Source organism: Scyliorhinus canicula, chromosome 14 (genome assembly GCF_902713615.1).
Source record: "Scyliorhinus canicula chromosome 14, sScyCan1.1, whole genome shotgun sequence".
Lineage (NCBI taxonomy): Eukaryota > Metazoa > Chordata > Chondrichthyes > Carcharhiniformes > Scyliorhinidae > Scyliorhinus > Scyliorhinus canicula.
In genome coordinates, this window is record NC_052159.1 from 98,763,554 (window position 1) to 98,778,435 (window position 14,882).

At 46.4% G+C, this 14,882-nt stretch overlaps 1 protein-coding gene across 4 annotated transcripts in view; it reads right to left on the reverse strand.

The window, feature by feature from the left end:
• The window catches only part of angptl5 (angiopoietin-like 5), an 83,951-nt gene that overhangs the window by 11,346 nt on the left and 57,723 nt on the right, over positions 1-14,882 (reverse strand). For all 4 annotated transcript variants that reach the window (XM_038819152.1, XM_038819150.1, XM_038819151.1 and 1 more), the window contains 2 exons: positions 9,796-9,916; positions 965-1,150 (listed from right to left, as the gene is read on the reverse strand). In XM_038819152.1, coding sequence (XP_038675080.1) covers positions 965-1,150; positions 9,796-9,916 — 307 coding nt within the window. The remainder of the gene's footprint in view (positions 1-964; positions 1,151-9,795; positions 9,917-14,882) is intronic.

Consider the following 14,882-nt stretch of genomic DNA (forward strand, 5'->3'; position numbering starts at 1 on the left):
CAGGACCAGAAGACCACCTTCTGTCGCCAGGAAACACGCCACAGGGAGGCCAGAGAATCCTGCCCATAACCTGTACTCTTCATTAAAGCATGAACGCTGTCTAAGGGGGCTCTTTATTTCAGGCCTGTGTCATGATCTTCCCTTACCATCAGAGCCCGCCTCTGATCTGCCTCCAGGGTCAGCAGGCTATTGTTGATCATGTCTACGCACTCCACCAAGGTGAGAATTGAGAGTAATGAGGCCCTTTTTATCAAGGCAGATCTGCCGAATCCAAAATCTCCTGGCTCAAACTACCTAGCTCAGTTCTGGTGATATGATGATGTGTATCTGTAAGGGACCATGGGTGCAAGATTTAACGGGCCTGTCACGCACAACTCGGGATGTGACGAGACCGTAGATTTGTGGCGCTTGGGATGAATCATGTGATCCAACAAGAGACGTCGCGATCTGGATACCGCCCTCGCTGGGCAAGGTTCAGGTTTGGCGCAGTTTAGCACTTGTCCACACAACCTGGGCACCTTGGCACTGCCAGACTGACAGCTTTGTACTGATACCCTGGAACCCTCGCACTGCCACCCAGAAACCCTCACACTGCCACCTGGTGTCACCGCCAGGCTGGCAGCTTTGTACTGATACCCTGGAACCCTCACACTGCCACCCAGGAACCCTCGCACTGCCACCCAGGAACCCTCGCACTGCCACCCAGGAACCCTCGCACTGCCACCCAGGAACCCTCGCACTGCCACCCAATGTGTCACTGCCAGGCTGGCAGTGCCAAGGTGCTAGGTGGCAGGTTGCCTGTGCTGGGCATAATTGTTTCACCAAACCTTATGTAAAGTTGGTACATTTAAGTCAAAAGGAGAACGTAGTATCTGACTTCATGACTTATGGCATCAATTGAGGTATATACTGGTTACTTCAGGTGAAACTGCAAAGGAATCCATAATGAGTCTAAATGAATTACCCGCAGTTCCAGTAAACTGTCCAATGTGGATTTTGAACTGTTCGTTTTCATCATCAATGTAAAAATCCTCATAAGATGCATAAGCTGTATTTTCATCATCTGATTCGAAGGCCACAAGAAGACTGAACTTGGTGTTTTTCTGATTCACTATGTGGAAGATATTTCTTAATCCCAGCCAGAACTCACCTGTTTAAAAATCAGAAAATAAATTTGTGATGAAATATTAAATTTCTTCTCCTGACCCTAAAACTGTAAATAAAAACAGAATGACGGAGTCTGCCAGCATGTATATTGAGGAAAGACAGTTTAGCATTTTAGTTGGACAATATGCCTCATAGCAGCAATCAACTACAATTTGAACAAATGAAACAGAACTAAGCAAAATAAAGATGCTGCAAGAGTGAACAACAGATAAACATCAAAAAGTAAAATATTGGGCTCATTGGTGTCCATTCTTTGAGCACTATTAGTGGACTTAGAACTCTAGGAGCTGCAAAATGGGTGCACCTACACCACTATAGCATTTCAAGAAGGCAGCTCACCGCCTTGTCAAGGACAATTAGAGGGAGGCAATAAATGTTGCCTAGTTAGTGACATCCTGTAAAAGAATAAAAAGAAATGGTGTTAGTTGTGCATGAACACATGCAAGACCTACCCTTCTGGACAGCATATCGGTGCACACATTAGCAAATGGACAGTCAACCTCTGCTGAAAATATGTAGAGTAGGCAGATCAGAACCTCGATCAGCTGGTAATGGTCCCATTTTGGAAAGCAACAATCCAACCAGTGCTCTCTGTTAACCTCATACTGATGTACACATGTGCACCCACCAGCAACAGGAAGGACTCCACAAGCTATTTAAAGGGATCATCAATTACTTACATGTTGGGGTTAATTTCCTCTGGCTATGGTTTGCTTTACTAGTGTTTCAAGTTGCCAAAGTCTACAAGGATGTGTGTGGCAATTGAATAACTTTTTTGACTTCAACACTTCCACACAAAATAGTTGCTCCCAGACATAGGTGCATTATTAGGCATTCCCTGTGGAATACAGTATAATTAGGACAAAGAGCAGAAGTCTCACAGATTATGGCAAACTGCTGGAAGAGAATAAGGAGGATGAGAAGAGGGCTCTCAGTAAGAGATCATATCCACCCAGGGTGTTCAGGAAGCAACTCCTATAACTGAAGCTTTGTGCTGAGTAATATACAGTTATTCCAGCCGTGCGCAGACCCAACCTGCCAAATACGGCCACACAGGACACACCCTGGCCGCCCCCCCCCCACCCCCCCCCCCCCCCCCCCACCCCACCCCCAGCCACCTCCAAAGGCCGACGGCGCAAGCAGCAAGGCTCCCAGCCAACTGTGGCGATGCTGGACACAGTCCGCAGCCACCACACCGGGTTCCCTACCGCTCAGACCACATGTCAACCATGCAGTTGGGAACTCGGTCCATCGAGGGAGGGCCTTCCGATGACTGCCAACGGCGTGCGAATACGACATTTCGGAGGGGACGAAGAATCGAAAACCAGCGTCAGACTGGCACCGCCCCCAATTACGGTAACGGCTTTGGGCAATGGAGAAATTTGTCTAAGATTTTTTAAATTAATTTATGGATTGTGGACATTGCTGGCGGGGTCAGCATTTATTATTCATACATAACCTGGAGTCACATGTAGGCCAGACCAAGTAAGGATGGCAGATTCTCTTCACTGAAGGACATTAGTGAACTAGATGTTTCTTTACGACAAAGGTTTCATGGCCATCATTAAATGTTTTATTCCAGCTTTTACAAGATTTAAATTTCACATCAGCATTGGTGGGATTCGAACCGAGGTCCCCAGGCCATTACCCCTGGTCTCTGGACTATTAGTCCAGTGACAATATCACTATGTCACCAGCTCCTCCTTAGAGGTGAGGGGACCTCTTCATGGATGTTGTCCGATTTCTGCCTTGGGCTCATGTGGCTGGGTAGGTGGTAGTTCTTGGGTATCTGAATGCAGGAACTCCGAAGGGGAAGAGTGGTTTAAGAGAGGGGTCGTGGGGGAGGCTGAGCTGGGAAACAGGAGGCTCAAGGTCACACCATCAGCAGCTTGCCCATCATGCCAGAACACAGACTGAGAATGTGCTGGTCATTAAGAAGGGGTATAAAAGCAGGATGAGCCCTCCATCCTCAATGTTCTCAGCAACTTTGGATATTTTGGGACCTGTCACAACTGGTCCCATAATCCAGGGAACCATCTCCACAGTAATGCCCAGGGGATGCAGACATCATTGTCACCTGCAGGCCACCCCTTTCTGTTGGTGCCATTTTTTGCAAGAGAGAGGGCAGAATGTCAGTGGTTGTGCAGCACCTTGTTTGGACAATGTGTCTGCCATAGCTAAATAGCGAGAGGTGTGTGGATGCAGTGAGAAATGACTGTGAAGCTGGTAGCATTGGTGCGTGTGCGAGAGTAACTGCAGTATTTAGAAGTTAAGTGAGCCCTGAAAGTCACCAGTTAAATTTTCTAACAGGATAAATTCAAGCTTAACATATATGGTGCTGAAAATCCATAGGAGTATATCCTAGCAGAGGTGCTGCCACCAGGAAACTTCACAACAGATTTGTTAAATATTGTGGTGACAACGGAAGTCTCTATTTTACAGTTCAATGAAAAATGCCAAAGTCGTAACACCCGACTCCCCAACATCGGATTTTGGAGGGTACGCTGGAGAATCCCTCTTGGAAGTTCCCACATAAGGGTTTACCTGGCAATTGTCCAGAAGGGCCAACTTCCCCTGGACAATTGGGCTGGGTTGGGAACTGTTTAACAAAGCAATTTAAATCACTAACTTCTGATGATTCGGCCAGTTTCCCCTCATAGTGACTCCAAGAGAGTTAGAAGAGGAAAAAAAGCACTTCTAACTTCAGAATAATTATCTTAGAGACCCAGACCGAGCCTTGCATGGGACCCCTGACCCGACCACCATATACCCCCATCCCCCAATATCCGGACCTAATCCGAAAATGATCCCCCGTCGACCCTCATTTGACAATCGCCTGGTTTAGCACAGGGCTAAATTGCTGGCTTTGAAAGCAGACCAAGGCAGGCCAGCAGCATGGTTCAATTCCCGTACCAGCCTCCCCAAACAGGCGTCGGAATGCACGATTTGAAGTCTCCTTGTGACAATAAGTGATTTTCATTTCATTCATTTCCTCACCAACCCAATAATCGCCCCCCATGACACTAAGAGCAATTAGGGATGATCAATATATGCTTGCCCAATCTGCGATGTCCACATCCCATGAATGATTTTAAAAAACATAGCAAACAAGGTTTGAGCTTGTAGAACACTCAGATCACACAAGTTGCCAGGCATTGATCATCTCCAACAAGAGAAACGCAAACCATCTTTCCTTGAGATCCAATAGCATTACCAACACTGAATCCCCCACTACCAACATCTTGGCCATTACCGTTCACCAGAAACTGAACTAAACTAACCATATTAATATTGTGACTACAAGAGCAGGTCAGAGGCTGAGAATGGTGACAAGTAACTCACCTTCTTGACTCATCACCATCTATAAAGCACAAGTCAGGAGTGTGAGGGAATACTCTCCACTCGTCTGGAAGAGTATAGTTTCAACAATGCTCAAGAAACTGAACACCATCCAGGACAAAGCAGCCCGCTTGATTGAAAACCCATCCACCACTTTCAACAGTCACTCCCTCCACCACCATTGCACAGTGGCAGCAGTGTGCACTATTTTCAGATGATCTGCAGGAACTCACCTAGACTCCTTTGACTGGTTGGCAGACAGGAAACAAAGAGTAAAAATTAAAGAGTCTTTTTCCAAATGGCAGGCAATGACTAGTGGGGTACTGCAGGGATTGGTGCTGGGACCTCAGCTATTCACAAAATAATGATTTAGATGAGGGCACAAAATGTAATGTCTCCAAAATTTGCTGATGACACAAAGTTGCGTGGGAGGGTGACCTGTGAGGAGGATGCAGATATCCTTCAGTGTGATTTGGACAAGTTGGGTGAGTGGCCAAATGAATGGCAGATGAGACATAATTTGGATAAATGCAAGGTTATCCATCTTGATAGCAAAATGGGAAGGCAGACTATTATCTGAATGGCCATAAATTAGGAGAGGGGAATGTGCAATGAGAGCTGGGTGTCCTGGTACACCAGTTGCTGAAGGTAAGCATGCAGGTGCAGCAGGTGACAAAGAAGGCAAATGGTATGTTGGCCTTCATACCGAGAGGATTCAAGTACAGGAACAGGAATATCTTGCTGAAATGATACAGAGCCTTGGTGAATCTTACCTGGAATACTGTGTGCAGTTTTGGTCTCCTTATCTGAGGAAGGTTGTTCTTGCTATAGAGGAAGTGCAGCAAAGGTTTACCAGACTAATGCCTGGAATGGTAGAACGGACATATGAGGAGAGATTGAGTCATTAGTTTTGTATTCGCTGGAGTTCAGAAGAATGAGGGGGGATCTCATGGAAACTTATAAAATTCTAACAGGACAAGACAGGGTAGATGCAATGAGGATATTCCCGATGGTGGGGTGTTCAGAACCAGGGGTCACAGTCTGAGGATAGGGGGTAGACCATTTTAGGACAGAGAAGAGGAGAAATTTCTTCATCCAGAGAGTTGTCGGCCTGTGGAATTCATTACCATAGGAAGTAGTTGAAGCCAAAAAATTGTATGTTTTCAAGAAGCAGTTAGATACAGCACTTGGGGCGAAGGAGATCAAAGGTTATGTGGGAAGGCGGGATCATGCTATTGAGTTGGTTGATCATCCATGATCATAATGAATGGCGGAGCAGGCTCGATGGGTCAATTGGCTTCCTCCTGCTCTTATTTTCTGTGTTTCTATGACAGCACCTTCCAAACCCACAATCATTACCACATAGAAGGACAAGGGCAGCAGAGTGCAGGGAAACACCACCATCTCTGGTTTCCATCCAAGCCACTCACTGTTCTAACTTGGAGCTATAGCACAATTCCTTCAGCTTTGGTGGGCCAAAATCCTGGAATTACATGCCTGACAGTACTGTGGGCCTACCTACACCATATGAACTGCAGCTGTTCAACAAGGCGGTTCTCCATCACCTTCTAATGGGCAATTAGGGATGGGCAATAAATTCTGGTCCAGCAAGTGATGCCCAAATGTTGTGCATCTAGATTAACTATGAATATTATACTATATACTCTGGGCTTACTATACTTCTGTTCTCTAGCTACAACACACCTGAAGAGAGCGGGAAAACAGATTGAGCTTGTTTATAGTGATCATCTGACTGTACTGACTGCACATTAACCCTTCATGTATTTACATATACAGAGATCACTCCACCTTTCATAGCTAGAATCTCATTGTCCAAGTAACTACATCTAATGGTTTGTCTTCAGCCAGCTGAGTATCCTCGTGACTTTCTGGATGTTTTGCTAATGAGGCAATTCATTCTCCTTCAAGGCACTTATTCCTGTTGAATTTTGGCAGACAGATTGATTTTGTTTCAATGGCTTTGGATTGTTGAAGGCATTGTGATGCAAATATTCTCCCATCTCTGACTGTGATTTCAAGTCATTGAAATATAGCTTTTGTCTTTTTAAAAATGTAATTAGTGGTTTCCAGCCAGTAAATTAATAAAGTAATTTTTATAAAGCACGGCCTCATAACATTTGTCTTTTTTTCAATATTTCTATTCAAGGCATTTTACATATATACATGAAAATATCAGAAGACCAAACATCCACATGAACAGAAACCACCATCCCCCAACCTCCCCCGATTCCAACACCTCATCACACCCAAACTTCCTAATTTTTCATCCTTATCCACTCAAGCCCCTGAACTCCACCTCCCCAACCCCAACCCCCCCCCCCCCCCCCCCGCCCCCCCCCCCCCTCCCCCCGCCCCCCCAACCCGCTCCCCAATCCACCTTGAAGAAATCAATGAATGTTTTCCATCTCTGGATGAACCCACCACCAACCCCCGCAAAGCGAACTTGACCTTCTTCAAACGCAGGAATTCTGCCAGGTCACTCACCTATACCCCCGTCTTTGGCAACTCCGAGTCCTGCAAGCACAACCAGACCCGTCTCCAGACTATCAGGGAGGCAAAAGCCAATATGTTGCTATCTCTCCCCACCTGGATTCCCGGATCTTCTGACATACCGAATATCGCCACGTCCAGTCTTGGGGCTACCCCCACACCCAGAAACTCAGACATCACGTCTGCGAACCCCCGCCAGAACCTCCTCAACCTCGGAGATGCCCAGAACGTGTGAACAGGATTCGTAGAACGCCTCCTTTCACACCACAAACACTTACCATTATCTTCTACCCCGCAGAGAACCGACTCATCCTTGTGGTCATGTGGGTCCTATGCACCACATTAAACTGGATGACGCTTAACCTCGCACACAATGAGAATGTGTTCATCCTCCACAGCTTCTGTTTCCACACCCTGGCCTGCACCTCCCACCCAACTCCTCCTCTCATTCACGCTTAATCTCATCCACTGAAGCGTCCTCCCTCTCCATCAATTCACTGTAGATGTCCGATGCCCTCCCCTCCGACAACAACTTGTCCTGCAACACCAGAGGTGGCAGCCCTGGGAAGGACGGCACCTCTCTCCTCACAAAATCTCTCACCTGCAGGTACCTGAAACCATTCCCTTTAGGCAGCTCATGCGTTTCCTCCAACTCCTCCAGACCTGCAAACCTGCTCCCCATGAACAAGTCCCTAAAGTACTCTATTTCCACCTACCGCTACCCCCAGAATCTTGCATTCAACCCTGCTGGCACAAACTTGCGATAATCACATATCGGCACCCACAACCACATGCCCTCTAACCCAAAATGTTGCCTTCACTGGAGCCACACCCACAACGCTGAAACCAACACTGGGCTCACAGAGCACAGGACTGGCAAGAATGGAAGGGGCACCAACAACAGTGCCCTCAGACTCGCCCCCCTACACGACACCGCCTCTATCGGCCCCCACACCGATCCCTCCTCCACCACCCATTTCCTCACCATTGCTATGTTTGCTGCCCAATAATTTATCAAACTTGGCAGCACCAGTTGTCAAGGTCCTCCAGCTTCTTCCTCAGCCTTTTCTGGCTCTCAACACCATCCCCATCTCCGCCTGCAGCGCGGTAAACCGATCCTCATGCTCCACCACCGACTCCTCCACCTTTTGTATCTCAAGGCCCAAACCTTCCTGCCTCTGCTCCACCTGCTCAAAATCACCACCCTAAGTGGCTCCACCATCTTTGCCAAATCCTCGGAGACATTCTTCCTCTGCTGCTGAAATTTCCCATTGAGGAATTCCACCAGGTGCTCCATTGACCTCTGGGAGGGAGAGCTGCCCCCTTGCTCTCCGCAATCTTCTCCTGTGTCATACCATAAAATGAAAAAATAAAAATGAAAATCACTTATTGTCACGAGTAGGCTTCAATGAAGTTACTGTAAAAAGCCCCTAGTCGCCACATTCCAGCGCCTGTCCGAAACATTATTGCTAGCTGCTCTCTCATCCTTGTGGCACTCCTCATCCGATGAGCCATACACCCACCCCACCAGAGGAGTATTACGTTCCCTGGGCACTCATGCACCTTTCCCCCACAAATACTGCATAATTCGGGTGGTTAAGGCCAAAACAATCCACCTCGAGAGGGAACCACCAAATGTGCAACTACTCACTCCATAGCCTCCACCGGAAGTCAGCTTCATAATATTTGTTGATCAATTCACCAGGTATCACCAGAAATAATGGTGCCAATCATATATGAAGCAAGAGTCTCTGAGGGTCAGGGAAACCTAAATTCTAGCGATCCCCCAATTCGTCCAATTCTTGTGTCAATAGAAACACTGCTACAGAGACTCTCCTCTCCACAGGCCTACACAAAACCTCCAAGATCCAAGCGTAACCAAATCCCAGCATTATTCTAATCCACTCCAGCTGGAGTTACCACTGGAGTAGGTTGGTGACTGCATGGATTTTAAACCCTAATGGCAGAATTTTATGCTCCTCCCAAGTTGAGTTCTGAGGCGAGGAGAGAACATAAAATTGAATGGATGGGAATCCCTCGGGGAACCTGCCTGCCCAAATCCAGACGCAAATTCATGCATGGGCAGGCAGGGCCTTGGGTTAGAAACCTGCCCATCACCTATTAAAGGTCCTTAAGTGGTCACGAATTAGCCACTTAAGGGCCTTACCCGCCCAGCCTCAATATTTAGGCTTGCGAGAGCAGGTGCTAGGAGGTGGGAAAGTGACTTTTGCACTTTTCCCCACCTCAGGAGAAAAACCCATCACTCTGAAGGCTCTCTCAGCATTGAGGCACCCTCCACCTTGGAACGTTTGAGCTCTGGGACACCCTCTTATCCTGTCCTATCCCCAGGCGCCACGAATGCCCCCTCCCTCCCTCCCCCACCGGGCGTCCCCTCCCGGCCCCAGGACTTCCGGGACTCACCTTTTCAACGGTCCCAGTACTTCGTCCGAGGCAAAACATTACAGTACTGATTCTAGCCACTGCAGTGTTGTGCCTGGCCAGGGTGAAGAGCTGTCTGACAATCTGATTGGCCAGCAGCTGGCGAAGTGTGATAGCCAGAAATTGAACCTGGATCAACTGCTTGGGAAGCAGCAGTGATCTTCACTACACCAGCATCGCTGACATGGGAGGATCTTCCTTCCAAGAGCAGACAGAAGTCCGCCGCCTGCCAATTAACGCTCAAGTGCCTATCGTTTGCCACTCTTAAAACTCTACCCTAATATTCTTCCACACTACAAGTTAAAGCAAAAGAATTGAAATGTATTGTTGAATACATACTACCAAGGTCACCAAAGCCATCCATGTACTCTGCCCAAGTTCGTTCAAATTCAATAGTTCCATCAATCCGTTTCTGAAACACAGTCCAACCGCCACCCATGTAGTCCATCTCACAGAACACCTATAATATAAGATAGAATTGTCGCTAGGTTTTAGAAATTGGTAGCTGTGTTGAGAAGAAAGAAAATGTCAAGTTTTTGATTGAGCGATCCATTTGAAATGCCAAAGGCTGCGAGAGACTGAAGATTGGAAAGAGCAAAAGAAAAATCATGGTCAATTAGAAAGTAGTGATTCGTAGACTAGGAGCTGAGTTTTTAAATCCTGGAATAAAAACTAAGCGAGATTTGTAGTTCCAATTTAGTGAAACTTTGGGGAAGAATGAATTACAATGGTAAACTGTACATGGAGCCTTGATTTCATGACAATAAAAAGAGAATACTAATCTTTATTATTATCACAAATAGACTTACATTAACACTGCAATGAAGTTACTGTGAAAAACCACTAGTTGCCAAGTTCCGATGCCTGTTCGGGTACAGAGGGAGAATTCAGAATGTCCAATTCACCTAACAAGCATGTCTTTCAGGACTTGTGGGAGGAAACCGGGGCACCTGGAGGAAACCCACACAGACACAGGGAGAACGTACAGACTCCGCATGGACAGTGACCCAAGCCGGGAATTGAACCTGGGACCCTGGTGCTGTGAAGCAACAGTGCTAACCACTGTGCTACCATGCCGCCTAAAAATAGCGACTTGTAGGACAGCATATCTACACCTTGAGGAAAGAAGAGAGGAAGTGTTAATCATTGTGGAATTCATACAATATGTAAAAGTAAGAAAGAATGCAATTGAGAAACTAAGAGCTTGGAATGAATAAGTAAGAGAGAAGAATGTAACAGTTTTCATTTCCCAAAGTTCCAGTTAGCCATAATAACAAGTGTAAGTTAATTATTTTGCTTCCTCATACCTCTTGCCTCCATCTATCACCAACTTACCTTTCTTGATCCATGAAAGTATCGTCAGCCCTTAAATTCATGTCTCTCACCCCTTTAAGTCCTTGATTGAATTTTTCCAATCAATTTTCTTCCCTTCTCACCTCTCCCATGTCACTGAAATATCCCCAATTAATCACAAATTAGGTTCTCTGTATTACTGAAGCCAGTTTCTCCCACTTCCATTTAGCTGCTATTCCCCAGCCCTGGAGCTGTATTTAAATATAAATCAGTTTCCTGACTGCATTGTGGGAATTTCATATCATGCAACTCCCACTGTAAAAATGGCAATCATCGGGAAGGTGCTTGAATCCATTATTAAGGAAATAGTGTAAGAAGTCTTACAACACCAGGTTAAAGTCCAACAGGTTTGTTTCAAACACTAGCTTTTGGAGCACTGTTCCTTCCTCAGGTGAATCATTCACCTGAGGAAGGAGCAGTGCTCCGAAAGCTAGTGTTTGAAACAAACCTGTTGGACTTTAACCTGGTGTTGCAAGACTTCTTACTGTGCTCACCCCAGTCCAACGCCGGCATCTCCACATTAAGGAAATATTAACAAGGCACATAGGAAATCATAATATAATTAGACCGAGTCAAAATGGTTTAACGTTTGACAAACCTGTTATTTTTTAAGGATGTAACTACCAGGGCAACAGCAGCAAAGGCACTGGTCATAGGGCACATGCCTCTGTGCACTTATTTTGGGCCATGATGGGGTGGATAGGGGAGGAGTGGAAACCTGTACAGATGAGGAAAGTGGACAGTCTTAAGTTACCAAGCCTTGTGCTATCTGTGCATAGGCAAATTATATCAGTTAACTTAACAGTGTTAATCAATGCAATTTTACACTTACTTCAGAAGTGTCCCAACAATTCCTGGGAGAGAGGCCAAACTGGAAGTGCTGTCCCTGAGCTTGCGATCCTAATGCTGCAGAAGGAGAAGGTTCTCCTGCTCTCCCAACTGAATCCACTAGGCTAATTAGCAGAAGTGAGATTGGAGGAAGGCGTGTATCCGATGAGAGAGCAAATGGCTGAAACCGGAAGAAAAGGGAATAGGGCAAGTGGGAGGTGGATTGATGTTTGGCATGATTCAATGAATGTTAAAATTCTCGCCCTGGTACTAACAGCCATAGAAGCTTCCAAGTGGAAAGCCTCTGATGTTGCTGAAAGTGTGTATAGTGTTTGCATTGTGTCATATCTCATATTGCACATGACTGTAATTGTACTGTACAGTGTGCCCTTGAAAGGTTTGGAAATCCAGTTAACACCATTTTTCTGTCTCTCTTGTGCAAGTGAAATTTCTTCCATGGGCCAAGATGTCAATGCCCGCACATCATTTCCCTCCAAGGATGATGAAGAACACTCAAAGAGAGCACCATCAAAACCTCTCTCTGCCCCAATAACCAGCACAAATATTGGCACCAGGGCAGTGATTATCACATCGTGACAATGGCAGGCACTATTTGGTGATGGCATTTCACAATGGCACATGCAGCTGCTGGAGAGGGTGGTGGAGAGGCCTTGAGGGGCAGCAGGGTAGCATGGTGGTTAGCATAAATGCTTCACAGCTCCAGGGTCCCAGGTTCGATTCCCGGCTGGGTCACTGTCTGTGTGGAGTCTGCACGTCCTCCCCCTGTGTGCGTGGGTTTCCTCCGGGTGCTCCGGTTTCCTCCCACAGTCCAAAGATATGCGGGTTAGGTGGATTGGCCATGCTAAATTGCCCGTAGTGTCCTAATAAAAGTAAGGTTAAGGGGGGGGGGGGTTGTTGGGTTACGGGTATAGGGTGGATACGTGGGTTTCAGTAGGGTGATCATGGCTCGGCACAACATTGAGGGCCGAAGGGCCTGTTCTGTGCTGTACTGTTCTATGTACTGTTCTATGTTCTATAAATCAGAGGACTGTCAGAGGTGGTCCAAAGACTGATTTTGAGTCATATGATGAGTCTCTGGAGTCCCTAAGATGACAGATGTTGGATGTCCAACATAAGGCACATGAAGATTTGGCAGATATACCAGAGGGGTTGCGTGCTCCTGCCTGGATTGTGATGGTCCCATCCAGGGCATGGGCATTGCGATTACCCACTCTTTGGACTGCCAAGCGTCTTGTATGGACAAACTGATGACTAACTGGAGGGGCAAACCAAATGAATTGCAGGCGCAATCATGGGCATGTGTTTTGACACGCACATCATCATCCTGGCTGTGAGCTCAGGGGCTGAGAGCCAGGGTGACAGGGGACACAAAACCAGCTTCTGGGCCTCACAGGAAGGAAGGGAGGACCAAGCGGACCTGGTGGTGGAGTATGAACACCTCTCAAGGCACTTCTGATGGGGACAGCTTCTCCTCCAATCTGCATTGACATCTCTTCATGAATGCCACAGTAACAGAAGCTCCTTCTACTATTCAGCAGAAGCCTGCTTATGTGGCGGTGTCCTCAAGCCAACCACAGAGGATGACTTCCAAAGTCATCCAGGACAAGGTAAGTAGCAGATCAAGAGCCTCTCATTCCAGGGCAGCAGCAAGACAAAGGGCGCAGTGCATCAAAGCATGGGGAAACTCCACAATAGCTATCAAGCTGCTCACATGGCTGCATTTACTCTGTTAATGAAATGTCTCATAATGCTTAAGTGAATAAACCCCAACTTCACTGTCCCTCATGTCATATCTGTTCAATTCCTTCTCGGGGGTCAACATGAGCTTTAATAATTGAAAGGTGCATCAAATTAAAAAGTAAGCATGTTGACAGGAAGGTGACATGATTCTCAAATTTGACATGGTTTGATGTTTGGACACATGGAGTACACACGTCTCTGAGGCTGGAGCTTCACAATCTATTTTAACCTCTGCAATATCAAGACATCCCTTGTGTCACGACAATCCATGTGATCACATCCAGGACCTTGTACACTAGAGTTTCCCCTCGCGTTATCTTCGCCCTCACCTTGAGATGAATGGCTGCTGACATCACTCTTCTTCAAGGGTATCCCCTCTCTGAATGGTGAAGTTATGGAAGGCACAGTTACTACAGCCATGAGTGACAAACACAATGGAACACACTGCAACGCACTTCATGATCTGTAAAGGCATTTAAACCTCAATTTCAGCAACCTAGTTATCTGATCTACAATGGGCCTGTTGCTTCTGTCTGTCATTGTCGCTCCTTTCCGTATCTATTCCCGTGGCCTTCGCTGGAGTTATAAGCCATCTCTTCAATCAGTAACCCTTATCACCCAGGGGCCAAACATCCAAGGCATCAGGATTGCTGAATACGTCTGGCATCTGAGAGTTAAGCACAGTGTATGTGTCGTAGTTGCTGCCCGGGTACCTTGCGCATACCTGCATTATCCATTGATTCTGGTCACAGACTAGCTGGAATTTCAACAAGTGAAATCCTTTCCTGTTAATAAAGATACAGGGGTGGCCACCTATAGACTTTGTGCCGATTAACTTTGTGGAGTTAATGGCCCCCTTGGACCATGGGAAAATCTGCACTTGCCATAAACCCTCTGGCTCTTTAGAGTTGAATCCGGCGATCCATTGTGAAAGGAATGTAATTGACTGTCCTTCTGAACAGGGTTCAAATCCCACCATGGCAGATGGTGAAATTTGAATTCAATAAAAATCTGGAATTAGAAGATGACCATGAAACCAATCCCGATTGTCTGGTTCACGAATGTCCTTCAGGGAAGGAAATCTGCCGTCCTTACCCAGGTCTGACCTTAATGTGACTCCAGACCCACACAACGATGCGGTTGACTCTTAAATGCCCACCTCTGAAATGGTCTAGAAAACCACTCAGTTCAAGGGTAATTAGAGATGGGCAACAAATGCTGGCCCAGCCAGCGATGCTTATATCCGAAGAACAAATTTAAAAATAAAAACAAAACATAGCAGTGGGAGGTGATGGTGCAGTGGTGTTGTAATCCAGAATCTATAATGATCTGGGACCTGCGTTCAAATCCCACCATGGCAGATGGTGGAATTTGAATTCAACAAAAAAAAGTTTGGAATTAAAAGGCAAATGGTGACCATGAAACCAGTGTCAATTGTTGCAAAAAAAAACTTGTTCGCTATTTGCCTTTTTTACCCCGTCTGG